Raw genomic sequence first — 18,447 nt, 5'->3', positions numbered from 1 at the left:
AGAATATATAGGAAAGAGCGACCCGTTTTTCAAGATTTATTCTCATTAATGCGAAGAAATGAACGGATAAAAACATACGGTTAAAAAGGACGTGTCAAAAGATTAGTGGTTAAAAGGACACGCGTACATAAGGAGAGCTTGAAATAGGGAAAATTGTCGGCAAAGTAAAATGAAAAAAGACAAGCATGTGCGATTTACAATAAGAGAATTTCTCATATCGCTCATTCTGAAGAATTAGCAATACGAGAAGAGGAAAATGTAGGAGTTAAATAACGCACATGCTAATAACTACGCGAAGGGCGTCGTACACATCAAAGTTGAGATGACGTATCAGATGATGTCATCAAAGTCACGAGTAAAGTGTGAAGAATTATGCGAAGAAGTATGCTATGCGAATATGAGCGATTGTATATGAGCGAATGTGTCGCATAGTGATCCCGAAAATAATGGGTTTCTTATCTGTCATCCACTATGTAAAATCCTATATAAAGGAGAGAGGTCATTGTTCCTGGGAGGATTCTAGGAGAAGTCTTGGTCAAGAAATAGGAAGAGGGAGAGAAAGTGAATTTAGGTCTCAAGTAGAATTGTTGTAATACTTGAATCTATCTCCTAAACTTTCTCAATCTTCAATTAATCAAATAATAATTCATAATGATCATTTAGTAGTTGGTTTTAGTTTAAGAGAAGTGTAGTTGTAAGAAAACTTACAACTACATAATCAACTGTCCATCGAGGAAAACACTGAAAATTCCTCTAAATTGAGTAGATTGCCTTAAAACATGACCTTAAAAAAAAATCGTCTCTAAAAAAAACACCTAACATTTGTGTACGTGCTGGATAAGGGTAAAACGGTTACGGGGGTAAGTGTAGCCAGAGGGATTTTGGCGACGGAGGCCTAATTTCGGACCATTCTTTGACCCCGGTACATATACACCACCTTTATTTTAGACTATTCATAATTTAGAAAATGAGGGACAGACCTTGACCTTGACCCGGATTTTATGTACTATTCTTGTTACAGCTTATCAGAACCTGTGTAAAAAATTAATCACAAATTTCATGTCACTCGAAATTGAAAGATGAGCCCAATAAACATTTCAACGAATTGCTCCTCTTCATTTCCTAGCAAATTCTCTGCAAGTAGCAAGCACAGACAAAAAATATCTTTTCATCGTAGACCGGAAGTGTTACATCATACGGTGCCGGTCCCGATTATCAATCTGCTGTCACCAAGTGATTAAGAGATATGTGACCCATTGTGAGCCACAAATTTTTATTTTCATTTTACTTTTGGAAATGACGCCGGACTATACGCAGGAAAGGTCAACAAAGTACTGCACCCTTTCATATCAGGACCACAAAGGTGCATCTATCATACATTCGTAGTAGTTGACGAAATGTAATCGTGGCCCTGCTTATGCATACACTATTGACGCCGCAGAAGTCAGTGGTGGCATTAGCTCCTACCGGAGTTATTTCTTTTGTTTTTTATGGTTTGGAACAGTGGGCTTCGACTATATCTTAACTCTCTGAGGAGTTATTTCTGGCAGGTTCGAACTCCTTCCATTGCGGGACGGAGCATGCTAGCCATCAAACAACTTGTTAGTTTGCACTTGAACCTAGGTGGGTGCAGTAAACGTGTATAAAGGTTCATTTTCTAATTAGAAGACAAATACGAGTTGAAATTTTCTCTGTTGAAGTCAAGGATGTCCTTATTTTCTTTAAGATCTTCAAAGTAAGCCATTAAGACTATTCAACCCAACTTAACTAAGCTTTCTTTTCTATACCTCCAACGAAAATATTCTGCAAGAGTTGAGAGGATTACTACAGAGACAGCCAGGGTATGTCTACTTCCGTTACTCATTTTCTTAGTTCTCTTTCCCTGTTTCTTCTTCCCCTACTTCTGCCGATAGATTCCAATGCTCAAACCTACGGAAATTTAAGTTCGGGTTCCTCTCTAACAGCTGGTGCTGCCAACGCTTCATGGGCGTCACCATCTGGTGACTTCGTATTTGGCTTCCGTCCAACATTTCAAGACAATCTATTCTTACTTGCAATCTGGTTCGACAAAATTCCTGATAAAACCGTTGTTTGGTTTGCAAATGATAAGAATTACCAAGATATACAAGTCCCAAAAGAATCCAGAGTTGAGCTAAACAATTATGGTAAACTCGTCCTGAGCGATCCCCAGAGAAATGAATTATGGTCAGCCGGAAGTAATGCTGATTATGCAGCCATGCTTGATAACGGGAATTTCGTTCTTGGGAATATGAGTTCTGCTGATTATCTATGGGAGAGCTTTAATCATCCTACAGATACAATCTTACCTACACAAAAACTGGAAGCGAATACCATTGTTTATTCGCGAGAAACTAAAAATAGTTACTCAAAGGGAAGGTTCAGATTTCGTTTGGATGAAGATGGATACCTGGTACTCAATGTTGCTGCCTATCCGAGTTCGAGCGAGTCTTATCATGATGCATACTATTATTTCAGTTACACTGCCAATAATGATAGTCAAAAGGCAGGTTATGTGGCTGGCTTCAATCAATCAGGTTACATCTACGTTAACAAAGGGGATGGAACAAAAGTGCTTCTCTCAAATAAGACAATCCTTCCGATCAGCGATGTGTATTATAGGGCGACACTCGATTTCGATGGAGCTTTCACTCAGTATTCCCACCCAAGGAGTAAAAATGAAGAGCAGGTTTGGTCCACAGTGTGGACAGTTCCCGATGACATATGCGAGATGGTTGGTAGTATAATAGGGACTGGTGCTTGCGGATATAACAGCTACTGTACACTAACACCCGAAAGGAGAGCACGTTGTAATTGTCCACCTAAGTTTTCATATGTAGATCCAAATAACACGTACGGAGGTTGTAGACCAGATTTCGTACAAGGATGTCAGGTATATGAGTGGACAACGAAACCTGATTCATTTGAGTTAGAGGCTTTAGACAACGTGGACTGGCCGACTGCTGACTATGAAGAGTTGGTGGATTATCCTATAGAAGAATGCAGGGCTTCATGCCTCAGTGATTGTCTCTGTGATGTGGCTATTTTCAGAAATGGGACCTGTTGGAAGAAAAAGTTACCACTCTCAAATGGGAAGAGAGTTAGTGGTATTAACGGGGTGGCTCTCATCAAAATAAGGAAGGAAAATTTATCAGAACCAGACGAAAAGAATGACCAATCAACATTAATACTGGTGGTGTCATTGCTTTTAGGCAGCTCAATACTTTTCAACTTCATATTTTTAGCAAGGGCTTTATATGGCAATTCTCTAGCCTTTCTGGTCTGCTTCTTCTCCACGGAAAAGAAACTGAGAGGAAAAGCACAAGATTCAAGTGTTTCAAGATCCAGTCTCCGATCATTTACTTATCAAGAACTTGAAGAAGCCACAAATGGGTTCAAGGATGAGTTAGGAAGGGGCGCTTTCGGCATCGTGTACAAAGGACTTATTGAAGAGATGGATTCAACAAGGTTCATAGCAGTGAAGAGGTTAGACAAGGTGCTTCGAGAAGGGGAAAAGGAATTTAAAACTGAAGTCAATGTAATAGGTCAGACACATCACAAGAATCTGGTTCGACTGCTCGGGTTCTGCGACGAGGGGCAACACCGACTTCTAGTTTATGAGTTCATGAGTAACAGCAGTTTGGAAAATCATCTATTCGGGATTTCTAAGCCAGATTGGAATCGACGAGTCCAAATTGCATTAGGTATATCAAGAGGGTTGGTGTATTTGCACGAAGAATGCAGCACCCAAATCATTCATTGTGATATAAAGCCTCAAAACATACTACTGGATGACAGTTTTACAGCGAGAATTTCAGACTTTGGATTGGCAAAGCTTTTAATGACTAATCAGACTCAAACTTATACAGGGATTAGAGGGACTAGAGGATATGTTGCACCAGAGTGGTTCAGGAATGCACCAGTCTCAGCGAAAGTGGATGTTTATAGTTTCGGAGTTCTGCTACTAGAGATCATATGTTGCAGGAAAGGAGTCCTACAGGAGCTAGTAGAAGAAGAGATCAAAGCAATTCTCACAGATTGGGCATACAATTGCTACAGCCAAGGGAAACTAGAAGATTTGGTGGAGAATGATGAGGAAGTACAGAACGACATGAGGAGATTCGAGAGGTTGGTGATGATAGCTATTTGGTGTATTCAAGATGAACCGTCAAATCGACCATCAATGAAGAAAGTAACACAGATGCTAGAAGGGGTAATTGAAGTTACTGTACCCCCATGTCCTTATCAGTTTAAGGAATACTTTGGAGTTGGAAACAGTAGCGAATGCGACAACGAAGAGGTATCATGTTTTCTTGGTGATGTTAGTAATGATGCTAAATCTAATAATGTCTAATGTGTAAAAGTCCCGTTGTAACTGTGTTTGATAATAAGTTTAATAAAACTAAGAAATAAAATTGCTAAATACGAAAAACAAAGGGATTCTACAGATGAAAGTAAATACCTCGATGCAAGACGCAACCCGCAGATGGAAGAACAATGCTGTTACCAGTATCAGTGCATAACCTCCACGTTAGTCAATTGATTAGATGATCTGTAAATGCCAAATGTGAACACTGTACCATCATGCAAAGTGAAAATTACTGCATACTTCTAGGAAAGAAAAAACATCCATAAAATTCAAAATCCAACATTAACTTCCATTTACAGAAAGTTGCAGATGAAACAATACACGGGGAAGGAACCACTGTTTTTTTCTTTCAGACAGATTAACAAGAAAATGTGAGCAAGAAGGTAATTCTGTTCTGACAAACCAGCCACTCAAACTGTGGAGGTATACTTTGATCGATGAATCTAAAAAGATCCATTAATAGAGAAAAGCGCACTACATTTTAAAGGAGCAGCAGCTGCATGAGCTGTCTCAAAATTCTCAATGTGCGTCAAAGCCCCAGCACAAAAGGCAATCTAAGATACAAAACCCTTAAAATTAAAGAATCAGGGTCTACTACAATAAAGAATATACCGGAACGACAGTGGCTGTGCATACTGAACCTCTGCGAAATGAAAGATCCCTTCCTCGCCAGTAATTTTCAACTGCACAATGAAGCTTACCTCTCTGGATACAGAGCTGAAGTTTTGAAGGTAGCGGAATACATATATCAAATTACTAAAGGCCGAGACACGTCTTGCAAGTACTGCTAACTAGTCAACTGTTTATCTACCTCTTTCAAAAAACTAATAGGCTGAGAAAAAGGTGTGGGGGAAGGAAAATGCTAGTGTTGTGGGTCTAATAAAGGGATTACGGCAGAGGCTATTGCTGGTCTTCAACTTTTAACGAGACTAGTTCACTTTCTTGGGCTTGGCTACGGGGCTTCATGTATGCTGGTAACCATCTCCATACTCTATCAGGGCACCACCTGGTTAAATTGAATAAAGGCGAACATAATCAATTAATCTTGAAAACCAAAGGGATACATATTGTTTTTCTTGAAGGTCCTCCAAATGCTGAACTAAAATTTTTATATGAGGAGGTTTGAAGCAATCAACTGTCCAACGAGGAAAATACAGTAGCATAACTATGTTCAGCCTAATTTCCCAACATGGCAAGATTCCTCTAAATTGAGTGGGTTGTAAGATTCAAAGGTCATAAAATATGACCTTGAAACAACGGTGACCTTGAAACAACGGTCTCTAAAAAAAACTAATATTTCAATGTGCAATATATTGTAGAATCATGACTTACGCAACGAGTCTTTCATGAATCGCTCGTCGTACTGAAGCGTTAAACCCATATGCAATTGAGTTGAAGAGACCCTAAATTAACAACAAGAGATTAGTAACCCGAACAAATAGACTCTTAATGAAACAGCCTACAGAACGTTTATATAGCTTGGTAAAAGTAGATTAGATGTAAGAAAACGAACCATAAGGGCAGCAGTCCCAACATCGAGAACTGATAACCAAAAGATTTTATGCTCTGGTTCGATGAAATCATGTATCCGGTTTATTGTGCCAAACACCCACGATCCTATCAGAATCAATGGGTAGTAACCCCACCTGTTTAAAGCCTACAGATTGCAATAGTATGGCATCAGAGTGATGTGCAAACCACAATTAACAAATCCAAGCACAAAGACTAAAGAACAAAATCGAAGACAAATAATGAAGACATATACCTTCATGTCTGGTCTAGCATCAAACTGGAGTGATCGGTCTGACATGCCAACTGCCATCTGAAACGATTCAAATATTGTGTAAGCTAAGTTTACAAATGCCTCACCAGAAGAGGTTAGATGTCTTATTATTATGTAAAATTCTCTCAAAGAATCAAGAAAATACATACACGAGCTGCATTGTTTAGCATCCGTATCACTTGGAAGTATGTAAATCCATTAAACAGAATTGCACCCCATAGGGGACCATAAAATGTTAAGAAGTGAACCACCTGCAAAAATAATTTACAGAATTATAAGAAAAATTGGACGCTTTGTGAAATCAACCTGAAGTAACCGAGAAATGTTAAGTTTGAACATAGGCAAATCAAAAGGTGCCCATGCAAACAGGCATTAGACGTTCTAAAATAATTTCAGGACTATATTCCAGGATTCTTGTTTTTACCTAGAGTAACTATTTAGCTTAGTAACAGGACATTCAACATGTGAATGGTTGGGATATCAGTTATTCCCCCCTTTAACAAGATATACCCACCAAAGCATTCTACAAGGCATTGGTACTTTACCCACCAAAGCATTCTACAAGGCATTGGTACTTTCAAGTTAACCATAGAAAGTCTTCAACATAGTGCAATAAAGAGTAACCTCTTCAGCACATAAACTAAAAGGAGTTTTGAAGCTAAAGACTCACTCGCCTTTCCTGCGAACCCCGTCTGTGTCCAGCACCACACACCCAAATGAGAAGGATCATTACCTATTGAGCGTATAACAGTCAAAACGAGTGAAGTTCCTGCAAAGGGAATAGGGGTGCATGTTAAGTTACAAGATAGGGATACCAAGAAAAAGAAAAAAAAAAGAACCAAGAAATAGTTAAGCGAATCGTTGATATGCAAACATACCCCAAACATATAAGTGAAACATAGGTTCCAAATCTTCAACATCAGTTTTATGTCTAACAACTGTACGATGTAGAGTAAACGCAATTGTTGTAGTCCATAGGAAAGACGCCACACAGAAAAAATGTGTACTATATCCCTGTGCATGACAAAAATATCCCTTTGATGGGTCCCTACATCAACAACAACAACAAGGAGTAAACCTATTCAGAGACAAAAGCCCTCCAAAACCTTAACAAATGAAATGCTGAATTTAATTAGTAAACACACGTACCCTACTATACTGAAGAAACTACAAAGCATATCCTGCACCAGAAACAAACATTAATCAGGAAAAAGAAAACTACACAGAACCAAATTTCGGATTTCCACAATGAAAGTAAAGATTCTACACATTCGAAATTGCTAGAATTCTCCATTGTAGCAACATTAGGTAGCACCATTAGGCTCCAGGCCGTCCCACATCCTATTCACCATTGTATCATGCCATTCACCTCAATAAGTTCACCAATCCAGTGGATTAGCGAATCCATGTTCGCCCTACCTAAGATTACTAGTTGCTAGCAATATTAGGTGGCAGCCCGTTCCACATTCTATTTACCCTTGTATAACACAGCATTTACCTAAACAGGTTCACCAATCCAGTGAATTAGCACATCCATGTCCACACTACCTAAGGTTACGAGTTGCTGGCAACATTAGGTAGCAGCCCAACTCACACCCTATTAACCCTTGTACCACAGCATTCAACTCAACAAATTCACCAATCCAAAGGATCCATGCCCGCCACACCAAACATTAACAATTGACTTGATCATAAGGGGGGAGATTAAACACCCTCATTCACCCCTAAAAATTTCCCTAATGCAGTGCAACACTAATCTCCATTAAGTAAAATCTATGAGAGGATATTTTTCTATGTTAAAACTTAAAAGATAAAACCAGTCTATTTTTTTGGAAAAACTTCAAACAAATTCCATCTCTTGCCAAGCACTTAGAATTCCATTTCCATCCAAATTACACCAAACATTAGATTGGAGGTGGTTGGAATTCTAGATAGTTGGATCTTCTCAGTTTTCCATTAAATTGATGTCAGTAGTGATCATGTCTAAATTCTGCTACGTCTACATTAAATAACAACAAGCCTGTAGTTTTAACATTAATAATAATAATACTCGGATTCCGAAATGGAAAACAATAAACTGATGTTCGCCATTAATGGCGAGAAATTTCAGATATGGCATATATTGGGATCAGCTTGTGCACCCTTAGCAGTGCCTGATGGACTCTGTCCTTTCGGACAAGTCACACACGGATAAAGTGATACTATATACAAAACAATGAATAACTTGAAATACCATTACTAGTACTACAGTACTCAGCTCGACTTTAATACTAGTTGAATCATTGATTCAAACTCACACAAGATTCTTAAAGTACTTTATTACATTAAATTAGTTAGATTGGAAATACTTAAGCTTAAGACCATTATAGACTGTACTGCAAATACTATCAGCAGAAAAGGCCAAGCTAAATACAATTCCTAACCAGCCAAGGATCCAACTGAGATACCAACTAAAGCTGTACTTTGGGGGCTTCCTTATGAGAACCCGCATGAAACAATTGTAAGCAAATCTAACAATGGAGACTTCTCAAAGATAGTACCTGAAGAGAGAATGATCATTGATATGCGATATTTGAAATCTCTCACCATTAATGGCGAACACTAGTTTATTACTTTCCATTTCTAAATTTGAGTAGTATTACTACAATGTTAAAACTACAGTCTTCGATGACGAACTAAGAAGATCCATCTACCTAGAATTTCAACCACCTCCAAGAGATGGAATTCATCATATTTACATAGTTACACAGGAGTAGGAGTAGATTGGGTTTAAGTTTTACCAAAAAAAAAGGATGACTGGTTTTACGTTTTAACACTGAAAAAAAAAATCCTCTCATAAGGTGTCAACCATTTACGCAAACACTTCACATACATTTCCAATTCGCATACTAAAATCAACAAATTCAATTACAGAATCCATATATCCCCCTAAATTTCACTACCAAACCCTAATTTCTTCACATTTCACCTAAACCACCAATCACTCAACACTCATTCCCAATTCCCATACTCAAAGTCTCAAACCAACAAATTCAACAGCAAAATCTACATGTTCCCCTAAATTTCACCATCAAACCCTAGTTTCTCTAAAATAACAAATCCCCAATTACTCAACATACATTTCCAATTTCTATACCCATATCAACAATTTCAACACTAGAATCTATGTCTTCACTACCAAACTCTAGGTTCTGCAAAAATTCACCTTAAAACCCCCAATTACTCAGCACACATTCTCAATTCCCATACTCAAATCACCAAATTCAACCATGTATTCTATATTTTCCCCAATTCCTTAGACTATAACAGTTCAATTATCAAGATCCAAAAGAAAAAAAAAAATAGAATGAAATACTTACAGAGAGAGCAAGGTAGAAGACGAGTTTGAAAGAGAATTTCCTCAAATCTTTAAAAAGTAAGTAACACAAAACAATGAAACCAGAACCAGCAAACGATAAACTCGATGCGCCACTGTTTAGTGATGTTAAGAAATGACGATCACTTGCAGTTAATCCATCACTAATCGCCTTCATCTCTATCATTTTTGATAATCTAATCTCTTCCTTCGATTGATTGACTGATTGGTTGAATACTTGTGGGAGAGTGGTGGAGGTGGAAGGATTGCAGTGGTGGTGGTGGCGGAGGATTTTATAGAGATTTTCAGTGTGGAAAGAGGAAAGTGAATGAATTTACTTCCTCTGGTGGGTACTTTTTGTAAATTTGGGAGAGATTTTGAGTATGGGTAGATTTTGTTTGTGGGTGGAGACAACAACAGTCGCTTTGGCCGAGTGGTTAAGGCGTGTGCCTGCTAAGTACATGGGGTTTCCCCGCGAGAGTTCGAATCTCTCAGGCGACGTTTCATTTTATTTTTTTATTTTTTTAAAGCCCAAATCAGCTACCAGATTCTATGTGGTTTTTGGGGAACAATCAGAATGATCCAAGCCAAGGTACAGCGCCCCAGGTCCACAGTCTATTCTATATAAATGGCTGGACACTATATCCGAGTCCCGAAGATACTCGAATTGATCTACGAGTGACCAAATTCCGAACTTCAACTTAGCGAACTCCTCATCAGGAACCTGCAATTTCTTCTGTATGCGCAATTTGACTGCATCTAAAGTCTCCCCTTCATGGATGACCAAGAAAAATGGTTCCCCAAAATATCTACGTCTTGAATATGCTTCTTCTTTTGAGAAGTGAGAAACAGGAAGCAAGCGATCCTGAGGACCCAAGTTCTTCTCCTCCTCAAGGATCTCCTCTGCCCGTAGAGTCAAGAAACCCCCGTCTTGATCATTAATTTTCTCAATCTCCTCACTAAGCGGAAAAATCATATGAATCCTGTGCATGAAAACTTCCAGCAATCTAAGTTCTGCACCGGGATGAGACAGCTCTACTACCTTTGTCTTCAGATCATTAATCAAGTCACCAACTGTACTTTGTTTTGGAAGTCTAATACAATAAACCACCTTATCGTCTTTTGTTGCATGACAGAATACCACCTTTAGACATTTCAGACATTGCAACACAGGTAAAGGGATGTCCAAAACTTCGTAATACAAAACTTTAGCTGACCGGTTGTAGCGAGTAAACATCTCAGACAAGTGACCAACACCTCGGTACCTAATAGCTTGGGGCATAGGTCGTAGAAAATCACAGTCAAGAGAGGTAAGTCTGATCTTGGTTGGATCATCCAAACCAAGATCGCGAGCAACTCTTTCCGTGACTTCATCATATGTTAATACCATTGACAACTCTAAGGTAAAATCATCTTCATTTGGCTTCTCCAAAGATCGGAAATGCACAATCTGATCACTGTTGCGATCAGCAAGATCAAAATCGATATCTCTCCTGAACTGTTCAGTAAGGTGCTTGATTCGAGCAGCCTCTGCTTCTTCCATCTTCTTAAGTTCCTCAGCCTCCTTTTCTTTTTGTTCTTTCCTAAACCTAACCCTCAGGTGCTTAGCAACATCCATCTCATCCACGTTACACATAATTTCATCTCTGTCACTTTCACGTATATACACGAGCATATATGCATTTGGATTGCTTGCCTCCCCACCGTATAGCTCCTCTACTGCCCACCTGATAGATTCTCTTGTTACCCGCTCATCAGTGAATTTAAACCATTGCTCTGACAGTGTTGGCCTTGTATAAGCATAGTAGTGCCCACCGTTTCCCACACCACTGTGAACCAAAACACTATGAAGTGTGTAAAGATTGCGAACACTTCTATCAGCATCTAGAGACAAGTATTTTCCATCTTCCCTGTCAAGATCAAGTTGCAACGGAAATTCATACAGATCATTTATCTTTACCATAGTGTCCTGCACGAAATCGTATTCATACCGTTTTAGCTGGAGCTGGAGAACAGGTGGGAAGTCAGTGAAAAGGACACCCTTCTTTGCATCCTGTAAACCATGTCGTTCATCAGTTTGATACTTGTTATCACCTTCAAGACGCTCCACTTCCACATACTTGTCGAAAGAAGCATAAACATCCCTACAGCCTTTTACATCAAGTTGAAGGTCATAAAATGACTCCTTTCTGGTAGATTTGTAGTCAACATCGATGCATTCAATGTAGCTCATTTGGTGACCTTCGAACAACTCTTGTATCGTACCCTCCACAACAGTTCCCTTCATTTCATCTTCAAGCTTTTCACACAGAACCCTATTAAATTCCTGCACATCACTTTGCATGAAAGAATAATGTGTATTCCATCCGAAAGATTTTGTGAGCTCATTTGTGGCGACGCTATTTTTACCGTACTGAAGCTTATAAAACAAACTCTGTAGAGCCAAAGGGATGCTTTCTCCTGCTACCAACTCATTCCCAGTTGTTGGCATTTTGTACACGGCCTTCCTGAAATAAGGAATATGATATAGAGTCTGGAGAAGAGAGTTCATATAACATGTTGCTCCCTGATTCTTGAGACCAACATAACGCTTTTCTTCTGCTGGTGCGACTTTCTTTGGTGGAGGACCTTCAACAAACATCTCTATACCATCCTGATATTCATCAAACATGTCATCAACATCATCCTCCTCTTCGACAGAAATCTCATCATCCTCCTGATAAGAGAGTTCATATAACATGTTGCTCCCTGATTCTTGAGACCAACATAACGCTTTTCTTCTGCTGGTGCGACTTTCTTTGGTGGAGGACCTTCAACAAACATCTCTATACCATCCTGATATTCATCAAACATGTCATCAACATCATCCTCCTCTTCGACAGAAATCTCATCATCCTCCTGATAAATCTTATCATCGTCCTCCTGATCAGACAATGACGGAGTAGCAATGGATGTCATGTCTGTAAATAACATCACAGGTATCTATTCTCAGTTCATATATCAAATTTCCAAACTCAAATGAGTTAAATCGACAAATTCGACAACAAAATCTAAGTGTTCCCCTAAATTTCATCACCAAAACCTAGCTTCTTCAAAAATTCAACTAAAACCCTCCAATCACTCAACATATATTTGCAATTTTCATACTCAAATCAACAAATTGAACTGCAAAATTTATGTGTTCACTACCAAACCCTAGGTTCTTTTAAAAATACACCTAAAAATCCCCAATCACCCAACACAAATTCCCAATTTCCCATACTCAAAATCAACAAATTCAACCATGGAGTTTATAATTTCCCCAATACAAAAAAAAATAATAATAATAATAATAAATAAAGAAAACAAAGAACTGGGAATGAGATACTTACAGAAATTGCAAGGTAGAAGACAAGTTTGCAAGAGAATTTTCTCCAAGTCTTTACAAAGGAATTAACCCCAAACGATGATGGTCGCGGTGGTGATGGTGGGGGAGTTGGAGTCGGAGTGGAGGATTTTACAGAGATTTTTTCATGGTGAAAAGAGGAAAGTGAATGAGTTCACTAGACTGCTGGAGTTGCTTTGGCCGAGTGGTTAAGGCAATAAGGCGTGTGCCCGCTAAGTACACTGTGCTTTTTTTTTTCTCGTTTCCATTTTGTTTCTTTTGGTCTGACTCGTCTAAATGTATTTGTGTTTTGAGTCAGACATGACTTATCTGATTCAACAAAAATGGGAGTCAATGGTTTGATCCGTCTGATATTTGTTTGTTTAAACCTAATTGCTACATGGCCAAATTTAAATACCTTGGGGCCAGAAGAACTAATAAAAACGATCCGGTGAATAAAATAAAATAGAATTGTTAGGCAGTAAACTCAGAATCCTTTAACTCATTTTTCTCATTTCTATTTTGTTTCTTTTGATCATAAGTTAAGTTTACCTTTTTGGTAACACAAAATTGGTCTTTATCAAAACACAAAATTGGTTAAAAAGACCAAAATCAACAATTCCTGAGTGAAAAGGATAATTAGATTTTGATACTGTTTAAATGGACAAAAATGTAAAAATAGCAAGGATGTAAACAGTTTCATTCTATCCATTTTTAAATATTTTTTTTTATTTTTAATTTACATCAGGATGCATCCAGTTTCATCCTTGCTATTATTTAAGTTTAAGTCAGGATGAGTCCAGTTTTATGCTTGCTATTTTTTGGTGTTCATTTCATCCATAATAATTTTTATTTGTCCATTTAAACCATGTTTTAAAAATATTTGGACAAATGACCCATTTTCTGGTTTGCTAACCTAAAAAGGCCTCTGAACGTGGATAGAAAGGTCTTATTCATGACTGCTCCAATGAAATGATTTGGAAATTTTGAAGGGATTTTGAAGGCTTACCCGAAAATGCTTGCCCAACTAACATGCATTGCGGTCATTGAATGCAAAAAAATTTGGAGGCTTACCCGAAATTTTATGGGAAACAATTCTTTACAAGGGTATTGATCACTTAGAAAAAAAATCATCTACGTTCGAAAACAGTTCCATTTATTTTGGTAAGCCAACATTGTATTAATAGGAAATTACCACGAGAGATAACAAGCAAGAAAAGAGAAGAAGCCAAAGTAGCCCCCAAAACTTGCAAACAATATTAGAATCTGAAATAGGGTGTAGCAGGCATTTCTAGTTGACAGGCATAATAACTTATTCTTTTCCCTGCTGCATGGTGCAACCCCTTTTAGCTAAGGTATCGGCTATAAAGTTCACTTCTCTGTTAGTATGCTCAAAACTGACATTTCCATAGTTAGCACAGGCAGCTAACCACCTATGCTTGATACACCACAGCAAACAATTGTTACCACAAGCTTGAATAGCACTACAAGAGCCTGAGGTAACACTGATACGCGCGATTAATTAGAACCAAACTTAGCAGCCCACTCCAACCCATATGATATTGCAGAAATTCTCAACAAGAAAATTTGTTGCATCTCCCAAGCAAAAAAAACACAGCAGCAAAGCAATCAGACTCTGAATTCTTAACCACAGCACCAACACAACCAGCACAGGAGTTGTTCATAGCCGCTCCATCAAAACACGGAAGTATCTCAATCACAGCTGGTGGAGTCCAAAAACATTCAATGACAGTAACTTGTTTGGCCCTGCGAAACTCAACTCTGAAATAACTCAGAATTCTCAAAATCATTAGAAAAACAGTTCAAACAATGCCGAATACAAGATGTTGAAGAACAAACTGTAACAGAAGTTGAAGAAACACCTGACCTTCATCATTAGAGCAGTTCCGTGATCCGTCTGTTCTTTTGTTGACGTCGAAGAACCTCTGATACTTCTCTTCCTTTTTGCAGGCCGAATAGTATTTCTGTCCACTGTGCTATCAGATGCTTCTAGTTTTATTTGGTTTGTCTCAGTAGAGGAACCACCTCTTTCTTTCGGCTTAGTGGGATTCCCAAAAGCAGCAACACTAGTAGCATGACCTCCATTGATAATATCTTTCCTAAAGAATCCAGGAGGAGGATCTAATTCACTAAGCTGCTCACTAATAGGAGTTAACAAAGGCCCTCTTCTTTTCATGATAAGAATTTGGTAAGGCTGCTTTATCTAATCTGTGATCATTCTTGTCTCCCACAATATCGCACTCCATTTTGATTCCCGTGAACTTAGAGCCGACACTTTCGCGCTGAGTCCTTACGGTAGGTTTAGAAGAAGACGAATTGCGATTTCCTACAGACTGAAAAACTCCCCATAGGGAAAACTGGTTATGTATTCCTGCATTAAGAGAGACATACATTGAATCCCCACTTATATAATCAACACACTGCGAGTCAAAAAAATTAAGGCCGACAACTAAGGTGTAATCTCATACAACCAAAGCACTCACCCTGAGAATTGGTAGGCAACTGTTGTGGAGGAAAATATCAGCAATTCCCAACCATCCAGCAAAGAGCTTCTTATTGCTGAATCTGTAGTCATGAGTAAATTTACGAGCAAATGAACGAGGATGCAGCTTCAACTGCAGCAAATTGAGCATTTCTTTTATGAACAACCGAATCACACTTTTACAGTAGTTTGAATCCTCCAAACTCTACAGCCCGATTGGAAGATAAAAATGTTTTTCAGAGAATCAAAAAATTTCTATGGAACGCATTCATAATGTTCTCCCTGTTAGGAAAACACTAAAATACTTTACTAACGAGAATGAGAACAATGCATCTTCTGTAGACATCCTAGTGAATCCCTCGGACACCTTTTTTTTTTAATGCTCATATATGCCAGGTATGTTTGTAAGTTACCTCCCTTAGCTGGTTTTCATTTTGACCTTCTGTCTGAATCTCCCTTTACGGAGTGCTACTCTAAGTGGAATGCAAGTTCAGCTAATGAAACTATGATAGAAATAATGGCAACCAAATGTTGGTTGATTTGGTAGGAGAGGTGCTTAAGAATATTTTACGATAAATCTAATTCGAGTCTGCAAACATCTCTAGCAGTTCAAAGACATCTCAACATCTGGTCTACTTCTTCTGTAGATAACATGGAGACTACAAGAACTCAAACACCTAAACCCAAATGGATTGCACCTAGTAGTTTGAATAGAAAAACAAAAACTAAATTTTGACACATCTTGGAAAGATTCTAAAACTTTTGCAAGTTACGGCTTTATTTTTGGAATAAATGCGCAGGTATCGCCGTCTTTTTCCCGTTCCAACCTTTTCACTACATCAATATCTTTTTTTTGTTTTAATGCATACTCAACTTTGTTTTGATTGTTTTGTTGTGTTTCACATTAAGATAGTCAAACGTCAAAGGTAGACGTCCGTTATAAGATAGTTAAACATCATCAGGGTCTGATAAATCTTGTCCATGCAGTCATGCAAATTTTTGTTTCTTACATTTTCTGACATATCTCACTCTTCCGGCATCCTTCACTTCAGTGCTTGCATGAGATTCCTCTTTCTCACCTTTCTTCAAGTTCAAGACACCTCTACTCCTAAAAGCTGTACCAACACCTGCATCCTTCACCACACCACCAGCTTCAGTGCTTGCTTCAGATTCCTCTTTCTCACCTTTCTTCAAGAGACCTCTGCTCATCATAAAATCTGTACCAACAATTTCCAAAGGATATACCGTATCCATAAGGGTACTGTTAAATCCTGGCTCTTTCAATTCAATTTTCTTTGAATCATCGACAAAAGTGTTCAACTTGATGATTTCTTCAAGAGAAGGTACATAAATTTTAGCTGATGATGAAAAATCCTTAGGTTTTGTTTTACGAGGCAAGGAAACTTTGAGAAAACATTCCTCAAGGAGTTCTTCAGCAGAACGTAAACAAAGTAGTTTATCAGTTGATAGTAATACTGGAATATCAAAATATCAACTCTTTCTGCTGATGTAAAATTAACAAATGTTGATGATGAATAAGAAGTCTCTGAAATTTCAGTAGCAGTAGCCATGGCAGACGCTAGGTAGGGTTAATTAGAAATCGTAATTCGGCTGATCCTAATATTAACAAAACAAGAACAGTTGATCCTTTGAATGGAGATCAGCCACTTTTTGATTAAACTTAATATAGTTTGATAATTGAATGAATCCCTATACATAAAATACGAGTATATATATATATAGAGAGAGAGAGCTGGCCAAAGATTCAGGCTCACGCAAATACTAAAAATAAAAAGAGTCCTAATTCTAAGCAACTACTTGAAATAGAATCGGATAAAAACGTAAACATAATAAAACTGGAATTAAAATTAGTGTTGGTATCCCAACATTCCATCCCTCTTCCGGTGAGGCTTGTCCTCGAGGCCCAAAGGCATGAAAACGACTAATAAAATCCTCAGCGTCTTCCAAAGTTGCCTCTGCAGTTGGATGATCATTCCACTTGATTAACCAACGAGTAACTGCAACATTATGTTTCTTGAACATTCCACGATCTAAAATCTTCTCTGGTTCCCACTCATACTGCAGTTGTAGGTACATTAGTTTCAATTCTGTCATCAGCTCCTAACTTCAATTTCAACGCCGAGACATGGAAGACAGGGTGTATGCGACACGAAGGAGGCATGTCTAGCTTATAAGCGACTTACCCAATCCTCTCAACAACTCGAAAAGGTCCATAAAAACGCGGCCAAAGCTTAGAGTAAACCTGATTTGATGTTGTAGTTTGACGGTATGGCTGAAGACAGAGAAAAACCAAATCATCCACATTAAAACTTCTTTCAGTTCGATGGGCGTCGACATATGACTTCATTCGCGCTTGAGCAGCCTGGAGATGTGTCTTAAGGATATATATGTATGGTGCGATCCCTAGCTCGTAGTGACATATCCACGACATGAACGGCAGTAGTGTTGCGCCAAAGCCTGCGGAAACGTTAGGTTTCACTGCTACAATGGTACCTCGGTATTTCCATGAACACAATCACACACACAAGAAGAACAAGTATTTAACGAGGTTGAATCCTCGGGAAGGAATCGCAATTTTATATATCACTGTATAGGTTGGAATATACAAAGCTCAAGCATAGAAGAAGAGAACTCTTACTAGTTTTGGTGTGTCTTTTCTCTAGTTCTCTCTATGGCTATTTATACACATTAATAGGACCGGAAACATTCCTTAACAAGGATTACTTTCCTACAAGTATAGGGTTTCTTAACTTAGCTCTAAGAGATAAACCTCTTAAGCTGCTATACTTAGGACACGAGTACTTGGTTTCCTTAACCAACTAGATTTCCTAATCTAGACCTTGACCGTCCTACCAACAATTCTCCACCTTGGATCATGCATTCATGCATGAGATGATTAATAGATAAAATCACATCCATCTTCCAACGTCGATTGTGAAAAAGCGGGGGTCTAACAACACCACCCAATATTTCCCTTAACAATCTGTATGGACTAACTCTGAAATAATTTGATAGAGAATCAACTAGACGGTCA

General features: G+C 38.4%; 3 protein-coding genes and 1 non-coding gene across 5 annotated transcripts; 2 read left to right on the top strand and 2 right to left on the bottom strand.

The window, feature by feature from the left end:
• Window positions 1–1,618: 1,618 nt before the first annotated feature.
• LOC113327826 (G-type lectin S-receptor-like serine/threonine-protein kinase LECRK4) lies at window positions 1,619–4,444 on the top strand. Its single transcript, XM_026574948.1, has one exon. It carries the CDS (start codon window positions 1,844–1,846, stop codon window positions 4,370–4,372), a length of 2,529 nt encoding a protein of 842 aa, XP_026430733.1. The 5' UTR covers window positions 1,619–1,843; the 3' UTR covers window positions 4,373–4,444.
• A 211-nt stretch (window positions 4,445–4,655) lies between these two features.
• Window positions 4,656–9,906, bottom strand: LOC113328234 (G-protein coupled receptor 1-like). The gene is made up of 9 exons (XM_026575337.1): window positions 9,530–9,906; window positions 7,320–7,351; window positions 7,049–7,218; window positions 6,845–6,939; window positions 6,320–6,421; window positions 6,153–6,209; window positions 5,901–6,044; window positions 5,720–5,790; window positions 4,656–5,393 (listed from the first exon to the last, which is right to left on the bottom strand). The coding sequence occupies exons 1-9, from the start codon at window positions 9,710–9,712 to the stop codon at window positions 5,288–5,290; spliced, it is 960 nt and encodes a 319-aa protein (XP_026431122.1). The 5' UTR covers window positions 9,713–9,906; the 3' UTR covers window positions 4,656–5,287.
• A 38-nt stretch (window positions 9,907–9,944) lies between these two features.
• On the top strand, window positions 9,945–10,026 carry TRNAS-GCU. The gene has a single exon. It is a non-coding gene; the product is annotated as a tRNA-Ser (tRNA).
• Window positions 10,021–13,082, bottom strand: LOC113328233 (ubiquitin carboxyl-terminal hydrolase 13-like). Of its 2 annotated transcripts, none has more exons than XM_026575335.1 (3): window positions 12,897–13,082; window positions 12,266–12,485; window positions 10,021–12,083 (listed from the first exon to the last, which is right to left on the bottom strand). In XM_026575335.1, the coding sequence occupies exons 2-3, from the start codon at window positions 12,481–12,483 to the stop codon at window positions 10,076–10,078; spliced, it is 2,226 nt and encodes a 741-aa protein (XP_026431120.1). In that variant the 5' UTR covers window positions 12,484–12,485; window positions 12,897–13,082; the 3' UTR covers window positions 10,021–10,075. The 2 variants fall into 2 exon arrangements, with proteins under 2 accessions (XP_026431120.1, XP_026431121.1); XM_026575336.1 differs by having other exon boundaries at window positions 12,266–12,447.
• Window positions 13,083–18,447: the final 5,365 nt, after the last annotated feature.

This window comes from Papaver somniferum, unplaced genomic scaffold (assembly GCF_003573695.1).
Source record: "Papaver somniferum cultivar HN1 unplaced genomic scaffold, ASM357369v1 unplaced-scaffold_107, whole genome shotgun sequence".
Lineage (NCBI taxonomy): Eukaryota > Viridiplantae > Streptophyta > Magnoliopsida > Ranunculales > Papaveraceae > Papaver > Papaver somniferum.
This window is presented reverse-complemented; position numbering and strand designations above follow the sequence as displayed.